General features: G+C 43.1%; 1 protein-coding gene across 8 annotated transcripts in view; it reads left to right on the top strand.

Annotated features, from left to right (window-relative positions):
• Nucleotides 1–17929, top strand: part of LOC118361204 (girdin-like) — an 89325-nt gene that overhangs the window by 50436 nt on the left and 20960 nt on the right. For all 8 annotated transcript variants that reach the window (XM_052475321.1, XM_052475302.1, XM_052475301.1 and 5 more), the window contains 8 exons: nucleotides 11365–11446; nucleotides 12407–12565; nucleotides 12744–12890; nucleotides 13484–13628; nucleotides 14470–14648; nucleotides 15757–15894; nucleotides 16447–16761; nucleotides 16952–17707. In XM_052475321.1, coding sequence (XP_052331281.1) covers nucleotides 11365–11446; nucleotides 12407–12565; nucleotides 12744–12890; nucleotides 13484–13628; nucleotides 14470–14648; nucleotides 15757–15894; nucleotides 16447–16761; nucleotides 16952–17707 — 1921 coding nt within the window. The remainder of the gene's footprint in view (nucleotides 1–11364; nucleotides 11447–12406; nucleotides 12566–12743; nucleotides 12891–13483; nucleotides 13629–14469; nucleotides 14649–15756; nucleotides 15895–16446; nucleotides 16762–16951; nucleotides 17708–17929) is intronic.

Genomic DNA, 17929 nt, shown 5'->3' with positions numbered 1-17929 from the left:
TCAAAGTTCTTGAAATGTTCTGTATTGACTGACCTTCATGTTTTAAAGTCGTTTCTCTTTGCTTATTTGAGCTGTTCTTGCCTTAATATGGCCTTGGTCTTTTACCAAATAGGGCTGTCTTTTGTATACCACCTTGTCACAACAGAACTGATTTGCTCAAACACATTAAGAAGGAAAGAAATATTAACAAGGCACACCTATTACTTGAAATGCATTTAACACTTTTTTGTTTACTACATTATTCCATATGTGTTATTTCATAGTTTTGATGTCTTCACTATTATTCTACAATGTAGAAAATAGTACAAATAAGGAAACCCTTTCACTGGTACTGTATGTATGTGCTGTGTGTATCATAATTCCAGAAGATATCCAGAATATAAGAGTGACGCGGCAGACTACTTCTCTACAGGAGTGCGAGTGCATATACTGTAGTCTCGTGTATGTGTGTGGAGATGTTATTGCCGTAGATGGCCACAGACCCCTCCAGTCACCCAGGCCTGATGCTGGGTCAGATGTCTGAGGATTTGACCCAGATCGGATGATGCCGTGCAGAGGCATGTTCTTTTTTAAAATGTGTTTTTGACCTACTTACGCAGTTCCTATTGAATTCCACTTGCTTTCTTCCGATTTCTGGCCGTTGTTGACTCTGGCGCACCAACACTAGAGGGAAGGGGAGCTGGCCATTCTCTGCCAAAGGCATGCTTTAAAACACAAATAGAGATTCAGTTCTACTGATCCATTTGAGGGCACAGTAAAGTGACCATGTTGACCATACATACTGCAGAATGTCTTTAAAAAATATGGCTTAATAATCATGATTTTTTTAAAGCTTAAATATGAAACCTGGTGTTAAGAGGAATAGAATAGGAATAGATTGTGTAGAAATAGATTATGATATAGCCCCTAAAGACCCAATCTCAATCCTGTCAGGTTCTGTGGAACTACAGTTAGGTGCATTTTCTGTTGTGAATGTTAGACTGTAAAATGCAGGTAGACCATGGTACCATGGTTGTCTGTGTGACTCAGCTGCTGCAGGCTCAGTGCTGTCACCCACAGTGGATGAGCAGCTTTCTGTTAGGCCTAGGCTGTCAACTACTCTCTTTGTTAGGGCCTTAATTAAACGTGGAATACAGTGAAAGGTGTGTTGCTGCTGAGGCTGAATGTCTGATGACAGGATCTATGGTGGGATGAGATGAAAGGACTCCAAACACAAGAGGTACACACTTGGAGTGTGTGCTCACCAAAAGCAGCTGAAGCAACAGCAGCGTAATGTGAGTTTTATTCCATGCTCGAAGCTAGCTTCTCAAGCCTCTGATTTCTACAAGCACAGAACAGTGATGATAATTCCTACAAGCAGCCAAGCCCATACAGATCACTAATCTAGCAGGCCATCAAAAGTTCTGTTCAGTGGACCAAGGAGACTGGGAAGCATCTCCACTCATCTGAAGAGTGTATAGGTCTCTTCAAAGCTTTGTGTGCCACATTCTTAATTCCTCACCGACCAGGAGCTTGCAGGACTGGCCTCCCTCAGCCTCATCAAGTCCCAACCTGTATTTTGGTTGCATTGCCTGTCTAATGTAGTGTCACAATCACGCAAACCCATTAACCGTTGAATATGCTGTTGTCAGATGAGCTCTATTTGCTGCTAATGCTGGGTTGAGGGGGTTTGAAGTCCGTCTAGTCATAGACGGAGCGAGAAGAGGAATCTGTTGGCCTGTTGCTCACTTAACATCTAGTTATCTGGATTTGCTCTGTTACAAAGAGCTGGTGGAACTAAAGCAAAGCAGCACGACAGTTAGAGATTTGCATGTCATAGGGGAGCTTATTGTGAGGTCATTTGTAGGTTGTGTTTGTGGTCGTACTTTGTATATTTTCAGTTGAGCTATGTTTGTTGTCCTGAGTAAAGGGTTGTTCTGTTGAAGTTGTAAAATAACACACAGGCGTTTTTGTTTTTTCCACTCAAGATCATTGACTTGCCTCTGAAGGAAAATGTATGCTTGGTTCTTTTCTTCAAAGTACAAATCAGGTTGTTTTCATATGATCAAAAAGACAGAAGATGTACTCACACACTATCATTTCAATTGTTCATTACACATATAAATGAATTATCCTCACCTGCAGAGTCTGAATAGCTCCTAATAATGTCAAATATAATCCACTATGGACTGTATCATTTGGTAATTAACCACACCCCCAACCCACACAGGCAGAAGTCAACAAGCTGACTTGACCCGGTAAGGACAGAGGTCTGTGGATTCCTATCTGCTGGGTAAACATCTTGGTTTGTACTAACCAATGAGTTACATGGCCTAAGTAAAAATTCCAGTTTTTCAAGACTACCTTAGAGAAAACAGAAATAAATATAGCTGTGAACAGCAATAAACAGGATTCATAGGATGACACAAAGCAAGCACTTTAGTTCCTACATGATATCTTCCTTTATGTGCAATCAGTGAAGGCATTACCATGTTTATCTCTCATATTGTTGAGGTTTACTGTAGAATAGTGTTAGAGCACAATCCATTGTACAGCAAACCTATTCACACACTATAGCAATTGATTTATTTAAGACATTCACAGCAATTTACAATAAAATGTTGGTATTTGTTCATTTTCACACACTAGCAATAAACTAATATACAATGCATTCAGAAAGTATTCCATACCCCGTTACTTTTTCCCCATTTTGTTACATTACAGCCTCATTCTAAAACGTATTAAATGTTTTCCTCGTCAATCTACACACAATACCCCATAATGACAGTGAAAACAGGTTTTTGGACATTTTTGCAAAAATGTAAAAAATACAAAAGTGTTTAGACCCTTTGCTTTGAGACTTGAAACTGAGCCCAGGTGCATCCTGTTTCCATTGATAATCCTTGATGTTTCTACAACGTGATTGTCCACCTGTGGTAAATTCAATTGATTGGACATGATTTAGAAAGGCACACACCTGCCTATACAAGGTCCCACTGTTCACAATGCATGTCAGAGCAAAAACCAAGCCATGAGGTCCAAGGAGTTGTCCATAGAGCACCGAGACAGGATTGTGTCAAGGCACAGATCTGGGGAAGGGTACCAAAAAATGTCTACAGCATTGAAGGTTGAAGTTCCCCTAGAACACAGTGGCCTCCATCATTCTTAAATGGAAGAAGTTTGAAACCACCAAGACTCTTCCTAGAGTTGGCCACCCGGGTGAACTGAGCAAGTGGTGAAGGGCCTTGGTCAGGGAGGTGACCAAGAACCCGATGGTCACTGACAGAGCTCCAGAGTTGCTCTGTGGAGATGGTTGTCCTTCTGGAAGGTTCTCCCATCTCTGCAGCACTCCACCAATCAGGCCTTTATGGTAGAGTGGCCAGACAGAAGCCGCTCTTCAATAAAAGGCACATGACAGCCCGCTTGGAGTTTGCCAAAAGGCACGTAAAGACTCAGACCATGAGAAACAAGATCCTCTGGACTGATAAAACCAAGATTGAACTCTTTGGCCTGAATGCAAGCATCACATCTGGAGGTAACCTGGCCATCCCTACGGTGATGCATGGTGGCAGCATCATGCTGTGGGGGATGTTTTTCAGAGGCAAGGACTGGGAGACTCATCAGGATCGAGGGAAAGATGATTGGAGCAAAGTACAGAGAGATCCTTGGATGAAAACCTTCTCCAGAGCGCTCAGCACCTCAGACAGGGGCGTAGGTTCACCTAACAGGACAAGGACCCTAAGCACACAGCCAAGACAACGCAGGAGTGGCTTCGGGACAAGTCTCTGAATGTCCTTGAGTATCCCAGTCAGAGTGTGTAGCGTCATACCCAAGAATACCCGAGGCTGTAATTGCTGCCAAAGGTGCTTCAACAAAGTGTTGAGTAAAGGGTCTAAATACTTATGTTAGTGATAAAAAAAATTTAAAAAAACAATCCTTCAGTTTTATTTGTAATAAATTTGCAAAAATTCTTAACCTGTTTTTTCTTTGTTGTTATTATGGGGTATTGTGTGTAGATTGATATGGGGGGGCTGACAATGTAATTCATTTTAGAATAAGGCTTTAAATTGAGATTGTGTCATTGGGCTACACAGATTTTTTATTTTTACAAAAGTAATAAAAAATATTAAACCTTAACAAGTCACATGGACTTGTGTATAATAGTTGTGTGACATGATTTTTGAATGACTACCTCTGTACCCCATTTTACCAATTATCTGTAAGATAATTATCTGTAAGAAGTGAATTTGCAAAAAAGGGAACCTATTGGTGGATGGGTAAATAATAAAAAGCAATATATTGCATATCCATTTGAGCATGATGAATTTATTAATTACACTTTGGATAATGGATCAATACACCCAGTCACTACAAAGATACAGGCGTCCTTCCTAACTCAGTTACCGGAGGGCAAGGAAACCGCTAGTGACTTTAAAACAGAGTTTAATGGCTGTGATAGGAAAAACCGAGGATGGGTCAGTAAGTCAGTAACATTGTAAACTCAGCAAAAAAATTCATGTCCTCTCACGGTCAACTGCATTTTATTTTCATCAAACGTGTAAATATTTGTATGAACATAAGATTCAACCACCGAAATAAACTGAGCAAGTTCCACAGACATGTGACAAACAGAAATTGAATAATGTGTCCCTGAACAAAGGGGGGTGTCAAAATCCAAAGTAACAGTCAGTATTTGGTGTGGCCACCAGCTGCATTAAGTACTGCAGTGCATCTCCTCCTCATGGACTGCACCAGGTTTGCCAGTTCTTGCTGTGAGATGTTACCCCACTCTTTCAACCAAGGCACCTGCAAGTTCCCGAACATTTCTGGGGGGAATGGCCCTAGCCCTCACTCTCCAATCCAACAGGTCCCAGACTTGCTCAATGGGATTGAAATCCAGGCTCTTCGCTGGCCATGGCAGAACACTGACATTCCTGTCTTGCAGGAAATCACGCACAGAACGAGCAGTATGGCTGGTGGCATTGTCATGCTGGAGGGTCATGTCAGGATGAGCCTGCAGGAAGGGTACCACATGAGAGGGGAGGATGTATTCCCTGCAATGATGACAAGTTCATTCCGATGATGCTGTGACACACCTCCACAGACCATGACTGACTCTCCACCTCCAAATCTATCCTGCTCCAGAGTACAGGCCTCAGTGTAACGCTCATTCCTTTGACGATAAACGCAAATCCAGCTATCACCCCTGGTGAGACAAAAGCGTGACTCGTCAGTGAAGAGCACTTTTTGCCAGTCCTGTCTGGTCCAGCGACGGTGGGTTTGTGCCCGTAGACAACGTTGTTGCCGGCGATGTCTGTTGAGGACCTGCCTTACAACAGGCCTTACAAGCCCTCCGCCTATTGTGGACAGTCTGAGTACTGATGGAGGGAACTTGCGTTCCTGGTGTATCTGGGGCAGTTGTTGTAGCCATCCTGTACCTGTCCGCAGGTGTTCGGATGTTCTGATCCTGTGCAGGTGTTGTTACACATAGTCTGCCACTGCGAGGACCATCAGCTGTCCGTCCTGTCTCCCTGTAGTGCTGTCTTAGGCGTCTCACAGTATGGACATTGCAATTTATTTCCCTAGCCACATCTGCAGTCCTCATGGCTCCTTGCAGCATGCCGAAGGCACATTCACGTTGATGAGCAGGCACCCTGGGTATCTTTCTTTTGGTGTTTTTAGAGAGTCAGTAGAAAGGCCTCTTTAGTGTCCTAAGTTTTCATAACTGTGACCTTAATTACCTACCGTTTGGAAGCTGTTAGTGTCTTAACGACTGTTCCACAGGTGCATGTTCATTAATAGTTTATGATTTATTGAACCATGGGAAACAGTGTTTGAACACCTTTACAATGAAGATCTGTGAAGTTATTTGGATTTTTACAAATTATCTTTGAAAGACAGGGTCCTGAAATAGGGACATTTCTTTTTTTGCTGAGTTTAGTTACTCCACAATACTAAGCTAATTGACAGAGTGTAAAGGAAGCCTGTACAGAATAAAAATATTCCAAAACATGAATCCTGTATGGCACTGAAGTAAATCTGCAAAAAATGTTGCAAAGAATTTAAATGTTTATCCTGAATACAAAGCATAATGTTTTGGGGCAAATCCAACACACATTGAGTACCACTCTTCATATTTTCAAGCATTGTGGTGGCTTCATCATGTTATGGGTATGCTTGTCATTGACAAGGACTAGGGAGCTTTTTTGTGGATAGAAAAAATGGGAATAAAGCTAAGCACAGGCAAATTCCTAGAGGAAAACCTGATTGTCTACTTTCCAACAGACACTGGGAGACAAATTCATCTTTCAGCAGGACAAACTAGAACACAAGGCCAATTATACACTGGAGTTGCTTACCAAGACGACATTGAATGCTCCTGAGTGGCCTAGTTACAGTTTGACCTAAATTGGCTTGAAAATGGCTGTCTAGTAATTATCAACTTGAAAAAGCTTGCAGAATTTTAAAAAGAATAGCAAATATTGTACAATCCCAGGTGTGCAAAGCTCTCATACCTGTCATTGCTGCCAAATGTGATTTTATATAAATGAGAGATTTCTGTGTTCGTCAGCACATTTTAAATTCAGGCTGTAACACAACAACATGTGGAATAAGGGTTATGAATACTTTTCTGAAGTACTGCATGTAATGTAATAGAATGAACAGTACCTGTCAAATAAATACAAATCAAACAAACCACTTCCATCAATGGAAAGAGATCTTCAGCTCTTATTTATTTCTGTGTGTCTGTAGAGTCACTCCCCATTCTCCACCATCCATCTCTGCTTTCCAGTCTTATTAAAGGCATACTGTTGAATCTCCCTCCAATACCATGGACACTTGGGCTAGGCAGTAGATATTTTCCTGCCACTCCAGGAAAGCCGGTATGTGTTGGAGGGCTGTTAGGGCCTTTCAGTGGCTGGTGGCAGAACTTGTACAGACGGCCGGCGGTATCCACTCGCTTCTGGATCTCCCTGTTGTGCTTGGCCAGTAGCCCATCAATAGACATTGGCTGTGGCCTTGGTCCAGGACGAACTACTGTCTTGTTTTCCGCCCAGGGAGAAGCTTTCATGGGCAGGGGTGGCGTGGCTGGCAGAGGTCTGTGCTGCTGGGGCCGGATCGTTTTCGGCAGGGAGGAGAGAAGAGTCATGCATGTCCGTCCTCACTTAAGAATTACCTTAAGTGATAATAATCGCATAGTTAAACTACATGAGTGGCGGAGAGGTAACTGTATGATCATGTCGCTATGCTGTTTTTTTTTGCGTTCAGTCACTAGGCACATGAAGCTTTTTTACGTTGTCTTTTTGTAAACGTTTAACTTGCTTTATCGTGCCTGTTAGTAATGCACGGTTTGACTCAAGAGAAAACAATGCATTAAAAATTAAGTATGAGGACACCGCTTCAAATCAGTGGATTTAAGTATTTCAGCCACACCTGTTGCTGACAGGTGTATAAAATTGAGCACACAGCCATGTAATCTCCCTAGACAAACATTGACAGTAGAATGGCCTGTACTGAAGAGCTCAATGACTTTCAACGTGGCACCGTCATAGGATGCCAGCTTTCCAACAAGTCAGTTTGTCATATTTCTGCATGCTCGAGATGCCCCAGGCTAATGTGTTTGTTATTGTGAATTAGAAACATCTTGGAGCAACAATGGCTAAGCCGCAAAGTTGTAGGACACAAGCTCACAGGACGGGGCAGCCGAGAGCTGAAGAAAATCACAATATTCTGTCCTCGGTTGCAACACACACTACAGAATTCCAAACTGCCTCTGGAATCAATCTCAGCACACTAACTGTTTTTTTGGGAGCTTCATGAAATGGGTTTCCATGGCCAAGCAGCCGCACACAAGCCTAAGATCACAATGTGAAATGCCAAGCATCAGCTGGAGTGGTGTAAAGCTCGCCGCCAACGCCATATTAATAGCCATGATTTTGGAATGAGATGTTCGACGAGCAGATACTCTTGGCCATGTAGTATATCATTTTTGTACAATTCATATGAAGCTACATGTATATATATATATTTTATATCTGGCGTTAGTGCGTAAGCATAATCTTTAGGGCATAAGTGTACGAGCACCAATACATGCCAATTACCAAATGCTTTTGGGAAATTGGGCAGAAATCATTTACATCGATCCACTGAGGCAAAAGCAGAGGTAAAGGCACTTTACCAATGTCAACTAGATTTAAGCATTCATTCTATCGATGTATGACATTTTCTGGTGAGCAAGGGTTTATTTAGTATTCTAGGGCAACAGGTAATGACAGAAGAAAAGCTGCATGTACTGTATCTGAATATATTTGCAAATCGTGTGTGTGATTTTGTGACTGTGTCAACCTGACCTTGTAGTAGGACATTCAGTGATTAGCTTTGGCATCAAATACTATCAAAAGTACAGTAAAAGGATATTAGACATTGAGATCTGGATTGACAAGTAGGCTAAATCGTGTGAAGTTATCTCTAGGGCTTAGTCTTCACAAGTTGAATAAAGGATGCAAGTGTGTAAGCACCTCTTAACCATTGTGGTTCTTGCATGTTATTGTTCAACGCGAGGGTAGACTAATCCTGTAATGTATATACTCCTATTAGTGTTAGTCACTAAGTCTAAATATGACCTTGAGTGATTTAACATTTCCCCAATAGGAAGTCGTACCTTAAGCCAACACTTCCCCCCCATCCCCTGGTATTTCCTGCTGGAGACAGGTGACTTCATATCTGGGAATGAAAAGAGAAATTTAATATTAACAATTATTATGCATAACTTGTAAAGATATCCACACAGTAAATTGTAGCCACATTTTATTAATGAAATTCATTTTGGATTAGTTATTTACCATAAGACTAATTTAGAGGTGTTGTCCACAGCATTTTCAAAGGTAGCTGTGACTGGTTTGCTGTGTTTTTAGAAACAATCAAGTTTTTAATAGTTGGGAATTGAAACGATTTATCTGTTTCTCAGTAATACTGTTAATAATGCGACCAGGTGTATCTCATCTGATTGAGGATTGCTGACGATATCCATGTCGATATCCATGTCTATTTTCTTTGAACCTCACAATTCTATCTAGTGAGCTTACACACAACGTTTTAACTTATTTTACCAGGTCAAAAATAACATAACTTTTTCAAGGGAGACCTGGGCCCGGTTTCCCCGATAGCGGTGGAACTTAGGCTTTCAAGTGTTTTTTTTAACCCTGCATCGTTCCTACATTGTATAACATACGTTTCCCAAAACACCACGTAGCGTGAACGGTCTCTGTTCGTCATTGGAGCATGTGTTGATACTGACAGGATCAAAAGAAAGGCAGAACTGCTCTCGGTTTCAGCTTTCTCCATTCAAACCTTACCCCAACATTATAATTATCTCACAATACTGACGACGGATCAGCTCCTAAAGAGATATTGCCACCTACAGCTGCCAATTGTGAGGTGGCTTATTCTAATGCTTTCCCAATAAAAATCATTGCGCACATGTTAGGCTACACATCATGAAATATGAGACAAATTACAGACAGTAGCCTAGCTAGCCTACAAGTAGCAAAATAGAACTCATTTGATTGCACATTAAATGTAAATGGATAGGGTTGAAATAGGCCTATAGCCTTCTGTATTTATATTTTAATGCAGTCATCTGTTTTCATTTGAAGCATGTTTTTATACGTCACTTGTTTGTACCAATTGCAAGAACTTTGGCAACTTTGTAGTCAACTTTGTTCTGGAGTTATCAGCTGCCACAGAGAGACTTATAAACCATGTGATTCTATGTTTAGCAGAGCTCTACTGTGTATAAAGTGACGTGCGAGGGCAAAAAAGCGTCTATCCACGCACTTGTATGGTCTACGAGTGGTCTGAGGCGGGCATTAGATTATGATCGTTTTCAAGTGCAACGTTAATAATGATGGTTTTGGGAAACAGCTCGGATTTACTGACGCGCCCTCAAAGGATCTAACGATTAGCTTAGCCTTAAAGACGTGCGCCAGTACTTTGACGACTAAGAAAGTATTTTATAAAACTCCTGCATTGGGCTGGATGTTTAGTTCACACATGCAGAATTACTGTCTAACTCAATTAGACACAAAATCCCTAGTTTGAAACTACTATTTTCTTGAAGCTGTGCCGTGCCATTTCCCCGCACGTGGGTCAGCCCCATAGCAATTTGAGTTCTAGCCAATGAGCTTCAACCCCTTGCATTTGAGTGACAGCTAGCAAGGCCTAACCAGCATTTGCCAATGAGCGCAAGAGAGACACTTTTCGGGGACCACTTTTAGCTCATTAGTGCTACTTTCAGAACTACTGGCTAAAATGTACATGGCCCTCCAACTGCGTGAATGTGTGGGGTGTCTCTTTAATGTTAATTTAACCATTTTCAGACCAATGAATAACAGAACAGTAGGGTGGTGTCTGTCATTCAGTTATACTGTACCCCATATCAACCAACTAGCTAGTGGTGACAAGCCTACTTTGTCATTCAGTATTGCTGTAACGTTACTGTAGACTACTACTGTACCCACAACCACATCAGCCAAGTAGTTAGTGATAATAGCTAGTTATCTACAAAGAAACAATAAATGACATCGACAGATGTATAAAATAGAATACTGGATATGCAATATCTCGCCATCTCCCAACCAAGAAAGCAAAAAATAAATAAGTTTGTAAAATAACAAACATTCACTAAGTTGGTTTATATTTAGTGTTTTACACCTTTGTCATTAGATTATTTATTTGAAAATCATTTGAACTTATTTCCATATTTTACATGTGATAATACCACACAGAGGGACATACACCTGTAATAATCTGAAGTACTCAAAAGTGCCACTAAATGTCTTGTGATAGATCAAATCCTTGAAAGATACCAAAATTCTGGTAGTTTACTGGTAAACATTAAACATTACCAGTAATATACCCTCTGTTTGCAACCCTAACCATGAGTCTACAAAACTAATTTGCTGTTATTTGGACTTGGTTAATGAGAAGTTTTTCAACAATTTTCCAAAATGGAGGACAATGTATCCTGCCTGACAGACCTTATGGATCCTTGAGGCCGATTTGTTCAGCATGTTGAAATACGCCTACATACCAAGTTTCAAGTCTCTAGGTCAAACAGACAGAGGGTTTAAGTGAGACTGCTTATAACAGCGCCACCTATAGGCCAATCAGTGTTACTCATGGCCTCTAGTTTCTGTGCCAAATTAGAAAAATGTCAAGAAAAAATATTTATTCTAAGAATAACAACTGTGTGGGACAGTTATGGTGTTTGTGAGGAAGGATTTTGTTATGTGTGTTTAAAAAAAAAGTGTACATGTGTGATTGAAGACATTTCTCTCTCTCCCTTTCGCTCTCTGCCTCTTTCGCTTGCTCTCTCTCTTTCAGGGAGGAGAAGAGTGAACAGCTGCTGGACTGTAGACAGGAGCTGGACAATATGGAGACTGAGAACAAGAGGATTCAGCAAGAGGTACTGGACAAAACAAATCTATCTACTACAGCACAAAGAAATATAGAACAGATTTCCAACTCTGCATTAGAAAGATGAAACTAGCACAACATATAGCCCAACATAACACATTACCGTCCAACCCCAGAGCAGACTGAGACCTCACTAGGTGTGGCACAGAATAGGTCAACACAGCTGAGTAATCACCGGGAGTCAATTACAGCTGATGTCAGAGCTCCCGGTCCACATTACATTACACAATTTAGCACCAGCAAGACTCCACTTAATGCACGAATACACAGTCTGCCTTGGACCAACATGTCTCTTCTGATCTCCAGCTACACACTTTCACACACAAACTACGCACTGACCATGCTGCTGAGCTGTGCTAGGCATCAATCCAGATTTACAGGCCTGTCACACAGAGCTTGCCCGCCGACAACTGGACAAAAGCTCCACCTATAAGACACGTCGCCTGTTGTGCCCTGACTGCTCTCAAGGTTATACAACACATCAAACTATCTCCACCACCTCCTATTTGACATTCTTAATCATGAGGTTAATGCCTTTAACCAATTAGTGGCTGAGCTATCTATAGTTTGGCGATCTCCTTAGAAGTAGGCAAAGATGTTCTTTTATTTATAGTCTTTGCTGTAAACATGATTTGCAGCGCTAGAAAGTAAGGACCACAGCAACAGCATGGCAGAGGTGCTTGTTGTGTGTGTGTGGGGTCATTTCAAATCCCCTTTCCAGAGAAGATTACTGGCTAATGACCCTATTGACTAAGAGGAGCTTTAGTCTGTCCGTGTGTGTGTGTGCACGCGTGTCTACCTACTCAATCTATGGTGTGTTTGTTTACCAATATTAATTATGCCTGTGCGCAATCATGTACATTGAGTGGGAAAGGGAAATGAGTCTGTGAAAACAAATATCTAGTATGTGTGTGACACTGACATGAAGTGTTTTGTTTGTCCCCTCCAGAGCCTGCAGTTGTTGTCAGACGCGCGTTCTGCCAGGGCCTATCGTGACGAGCTGGACAATCTGAGAGAGAAGGCCATCAGAGTGGACAAGCTGGAAAGTGAAGTGGGACGCTACAAGGAGAGGCTCCATGACATTGAGTTCTACAAAGCTAGAGTGGAGGTATGCCCTAACAAGTAAATAGCAGTTCAGCACCAAACAAGCTTGACGTGTCAATGAAGCATCCATTGGGTGTAACATAAATGTATCGACTTGTTTCCCCAATGTTTGTTTAATGTTGTGAGCCCTGTGTATTAGAAGTGATAGGGCTGCTGATGTTGATCTCTGCTGGGCCCTACAGGAGCTGAAGGAGGACAACCAGGTTCTGCTGGAGACCAAGGCCATGCTTGAGGACCAGCTAGAAGGAACCAGGGCTCGCTCTGACAAACTCCACGAACTGGAGAAAGAGAGCCTGCAGCTCAAATCCAAGATCCACGACATGGAAATGGTGAGGGAAAGATTGAGATTGAGAGACTGTGTTTTGTGTGGGATTAAAGTTAACAGACATGCTGGTATGTTTGTATATTTTCTCTTTATGGGACCATTTTGTAGGTTCTCTCTGAATAAAATTCCACATACTGTACTGAATAGGTTCTCACTGTAAAAGCCAATTTATGCTTGATCCTGAAATGTGATCCAGAGGCTCTGTATGGAGGGTGTGATGCGGAGGCTTGCAGAGGCCAAATCAAGTTGCGGAGGCTTGCAGAGGCCAAATCAAGCTACGTACCCGCATTGTCGTGCGCCTCCCAAATTTTGTAACAATACGGAGGGCTGCGTATAGCTCTGCATTGTCATGATTGGTTGACGATAGGTGGGGGCGGTAGGTCCTGTATAAACACAAACTCACTTCCTTGACAACTTCCTTTACAAAAACTCTACGAAGCACAAGAAGTATGAATGCCTTGACTTCTACAGAGTCTGCATCGCAGTAAATGCTGTACTGTCAATGCAAACGCTGGAATTACCTTAAATCGGCTTTAAGGTTTAGCTAACTGTATAGCCATCCTGACAGTACGTTATGTGTTTGTCTGTGTGCATCAGGAGCGGGACATGGACAGGAAGCGTATTGAGGAGCTGCTTGAGGAGAACCTGGTGCTAGAAATGGCCCAGAAACAGAGCATGGACGAGTCTCTCCACCTGGGCTGGGAGCTGGAGCAGCTCTCCAAGACCCCTGATCTGACAGAGGGTGAGCATCAGTAGGCCTACTGGGGCTCTGGCTTCAACCCCGGCCCTGGCCGACCATATATATATATATATATATATATATATATATACATATATATATATACACATACACATACACATACACATACACACACACACACACACACACCCCAGATTGGACAGGGTTTATTTACACATGATTAGCTCCTGTAATTAATATTTAATGAATCCGAGACCCGGATTAGCAACGGGCCTGGATTTGGAATAGTGTTTAACTGGTCTTGGATCAGGATAAACCCTGTGTGTTTCCTCAGTAACTACAGTACTGATGTAGATCTACATTTAGGGATGTCCCATACTTCCTCTTCCCCTTGGGAAGTTCCCCAACACTATATCAGTACCTTTTTAAAATATCAAATCAGATTTGATTGGTCACATACACGTGTTTAGCATATGTTATTGCAGGTGCAGCGAAATGTTTGTGCTTCTAGTTCCGACAGTGCAGCAATATCTAACAAGTAATATCTAACAATTTCACAACATATACCCAATACAAATAAATCAAAAATCTAAGTAAAGGAATGGAATTAAGAATATATAAATATATGGACGGGACGAGCAATGTGGTAGCGGCATAGACCCAGTAGATACAGTAGAATAGTATAGAATACAGTATATACATATGAGATCAGTAATGCAAGAGATGTAAACATTATTAAAGTGACTAGTGTTCCATTTATTAAAGTGGCCAATGATTTCAAGTCTGTGTATATAGGCAGCAGCCTCTCTGTGCTAGTGATGGCTGTTTTCAGTCTCTCGGTGCAGTATGTTGTGTGTTTGACATAGTTGGTTTCATTGTGTAGTGCCTCAGAAGTCTCTGGGCCACGAGGTGAATGAGCTGACGTCCAGCCGCCTGCTGAAGCTGGAGAAGGAGAACCAGGCCCTGCTGAAAACCATGGAAGAGCTGAGGGGCTCTGCCAGCGAGGACGCCCCTGCACACCGCCTCAAGGCCGACAAGGAGAACCAGAGGCTCACCCAGAGGGTCAGAGCAGCTTTTACACTTGTCCCATACGTCTTCACACTTGCTGCCTAAACATGGGCCCTCATCTGCCCATCAATCATCTGCCCACTCCACATTGGCTCCTTATTGCATCAACAACATAATAATGGCTGCCTGCTCTGTAACCCTACAGTACACTAGCATCTTTCTCCAGCCCCCTATATTTCACCCCAGGACTTGGCTTTCAGGCCTCATAGATCCATGACAACAGAGTTGAAAGAACTGAGTAAATCCTGAAGTCCATTTCCTATTATTTCTCAGACTTGACACTTGAAGGTTTCTCTAAGCTAACTCTCTCGGGCTATTTTCAGACACGCCTTCTCTGTGCACTCCACATAAAATGCATGAAATGTGCATTTCTCAAGCGAAACAGAGTTTGGCAACAGCACTCGGTCTGTAAAAGAGCCCATTTAGAAGTGAATCCAAGCAGGAGCAATAAGAAGGCAATTTTGAGTTAAGCTGCTTTGACGTAATGAAGTGCTTGTGAGTATATATCTATGATATGATTAGTAATAATCCACCTGCTTTTTGAAGAACGGTGTGTGTGTGTGTATACAGTGCACTTGTAGTTGCTGTTGGTGCCACAGTGTTTGTGCGTCATGCGGTGAGCAGAAGGGACAGAAGGAGGGAACAGACCGAGGATGAAGCGGCTGCAGTGAAAGCTTTTATTTGTAGATAATTCAGCCCTTCCCTTTGTAGAGGGTGTGAGTGACATGAGTGGTAATTACCCAGTGCAGTCTGACAGCATCCTCTGGAGGGGAGAGGAGACAACAGAGATTGGAGCCGGTGTTCATGGGAAGGGCTCTATATGGAGTCGCTTTTGCTTCTCTTTAATATCGGACATGCATCACAGCACGGAGCCACTGTAATTAGAGAAATATAAATGTCTGTGTATCATAGTCAATTCAGTTTTATTTTGGCCAATCAGGAAATTAAATTGAATAGTGGGTTCTTCAATTTCATTGACTGGATTACAATGTAATTGAGTCCAATTGTGATGGGTAATGATGTGGTACTGCATAGTGTCATTGTCTGTGATCTAAGTGACTGGGTGCCATGGTAACAGTGCGTCCTCTGTGTGTGCCTGTAGCTGGGGCAGCTGGAGAGTGAGCTGAACACAGGCAGGGAGAGTCTGTGCAGTGCAGAGAGCCTCAGCACCGACCTGATGAAGGAGAAGGCTCTGTTGGAGAAAACCCTGGAGACACTGAGAGAGAACGCAGATAGACAGGTACACACACACACACACACAGGCATGCATACATGTCCATGTTCAAGACACAAACAGCCTTTCATTTTAGGCTGGTCAAAGGACTGATTTGACCTTGTTCTGGTCTTGTTCCAAGAAACTCAAAACGACATTGCTACTTAACTCAATCCAGATCTATAATGATTTTCTTAAAAGAGCGTAGTCTTTGTGCTTGCATTCTCCCAGTGAGTTTGAAGAGCTCTGTGTGGCTTGGGGGGGGGGTGTAATGAAAGTAATGAAAGCCGACAGAATCTAATGAGGCCCCAGACACAGGGAGTTAAGTTTGATGAGGTTTACAGTAGAATAACAGATCTCTGGTGAACCTACACTACAGGGTTAAGAGTTAGGACCAGGAACTTCTCATGACCACTCGACCTGATTTAGGACAAATTCCGGACCCTAGGGTATTATAAGAGCAAGGAGTTTTTCATGGTCAGATAATATGAACAGAGCCCCAGAGATTAACACCATACTGAAGCATGACTCGAGTTGAAGCTGTCCCATAGCGCCACTCAGACGTCCTCCATGTTCCAGGTGAAAGGCCTGGAGCAGGAGAACGAGCATCTAACCCAGACTGTCTCGTCACTGAGGCAGCGCTCCCAGGTGGGCGCTGAGGCGCGGGTCAAAGATGTGGAGAAGGAGAACCGCGTGCTGCACGAGTCCATCCGGGAGACCAGCTCCAAGCTCAACAAGCTGGAGTTTGAGCGCAAACAGCTGCGTAAGGACCTTGAGATGTACAAGGAGAAGGGCGAGAGGGCTGAGGAGCTGGAGGTGGAGGCGCAGCGGCTGGAGAGGGAGAACGAGGCCCTGCAGAAACGAGTAGCCAGTCTGGGCATCACCTGTGACAAGGTCGGCCCCTGCATGCATTGGTGGCTGTAAACTTCACTTAAAGTTGTCGGTGTACCTCTGGTGTCTATTGTGTGCCAAATGAGTCACTTATTACTTTGTTGTGCAGCTCCTATTGTATAAAGCAGATGGGAGTTTGAATGAGGAAAAGTGCTTTGTTGAGAAATGTTCCCATATTCTCCCAAATCCTCAGGTGGTGTCTCTGGAGAAGGAGAACTCCGAGCTGGAGGTAGAGGGCCGTCGTTTAAAGAAGGTGGTGGACGGCCTGCGGAGCACATCCTTCCAGTTAGAGGCCCTGGAGAAGGAGAACTCCCAGCTGGATGAGGAGAACCTGGAGCTTCGCAGGACTGCTGAGGTGCTCCGCTCGGCAGGGAACAAGGCGGCTCAGCTGGAGCTGGAGAACCTTGAGCTGGAGAGTGAGAGGAGCCAGCTGAAAAGGAGCCTGGAGCTGCTCAAGGCCTCCTCCAAGAAAACGGAGAGGCTCGAGGTGAGCAACCAGGGCCTGGATACGGAAAACCAGCGGCTGCAGAAGGCCCTGGACAACAGCAGCCGCAAGATGCAGCAGTTGGAGGGGGAGCTGCAGGATGTAGAGCAGGAGAACCAGAGCCTGCAGAGGAGCCTCGAGGAACTGAAGATCTCCAGCAAACGTCTGGAGCAGCTGGAGCAGGAGAATAAGACTCTGGAGCAGGAGAGCTCTCAGCTGGAGAAGGACAAGAAGCACCTGGAGAAGGACAACAAGAGGCTGAGACAGCAGGCGGAGATCAGGGACTCCAAGATGGACGAGGACAACCTGAGGATCAGCCACCTGGAGAAGGACAACCGCTCGCTGGGCAAGGAGATGACCTCCTTCAAGGACTCCTGCAACCGCCTCAAAGATCTGGAGAAGGAGAACAAGGAGCTGATCAAACAGGCCACCATCGATAAGAAGACACTAGTCACTCTACGAGAGGTAATGATGTAGCGAGTACCTGAGAGATGCGTGTTGTAATGTTAGTGTATATATATTGTAATGGTAATTCATGGGGTGAATGCTCACAAGTCTTCAAATGTACATTTTAGAATATTCAGCTATAATCATTGCACCTGCATTATTCAAGAAGTAATTAAACCAGACCACTATGCCAACACTTTTTTCAGCTTGGAACTCAACTATGTTGATTGTATTATTCAT

This window comes from Oncorhynchus keta, chromosome 2, assembly GCF_023373465.1.
Source record: "Oncorhynchus keta strain PuntledgeMale-10-30-2019 chromosome 2, Oket_V2, whole genome shotgun sequence".
NCBI classification, from domain to species: Eukaryota; Metazoa; Chordata; class Actinopteri; order Salmoniformes; family Salmonidae; genus Oncorhynchus; species Oncorhynchus keta.
This window is presented reverse-complemented; position numbering and strand designations above follow the sequence as displayed.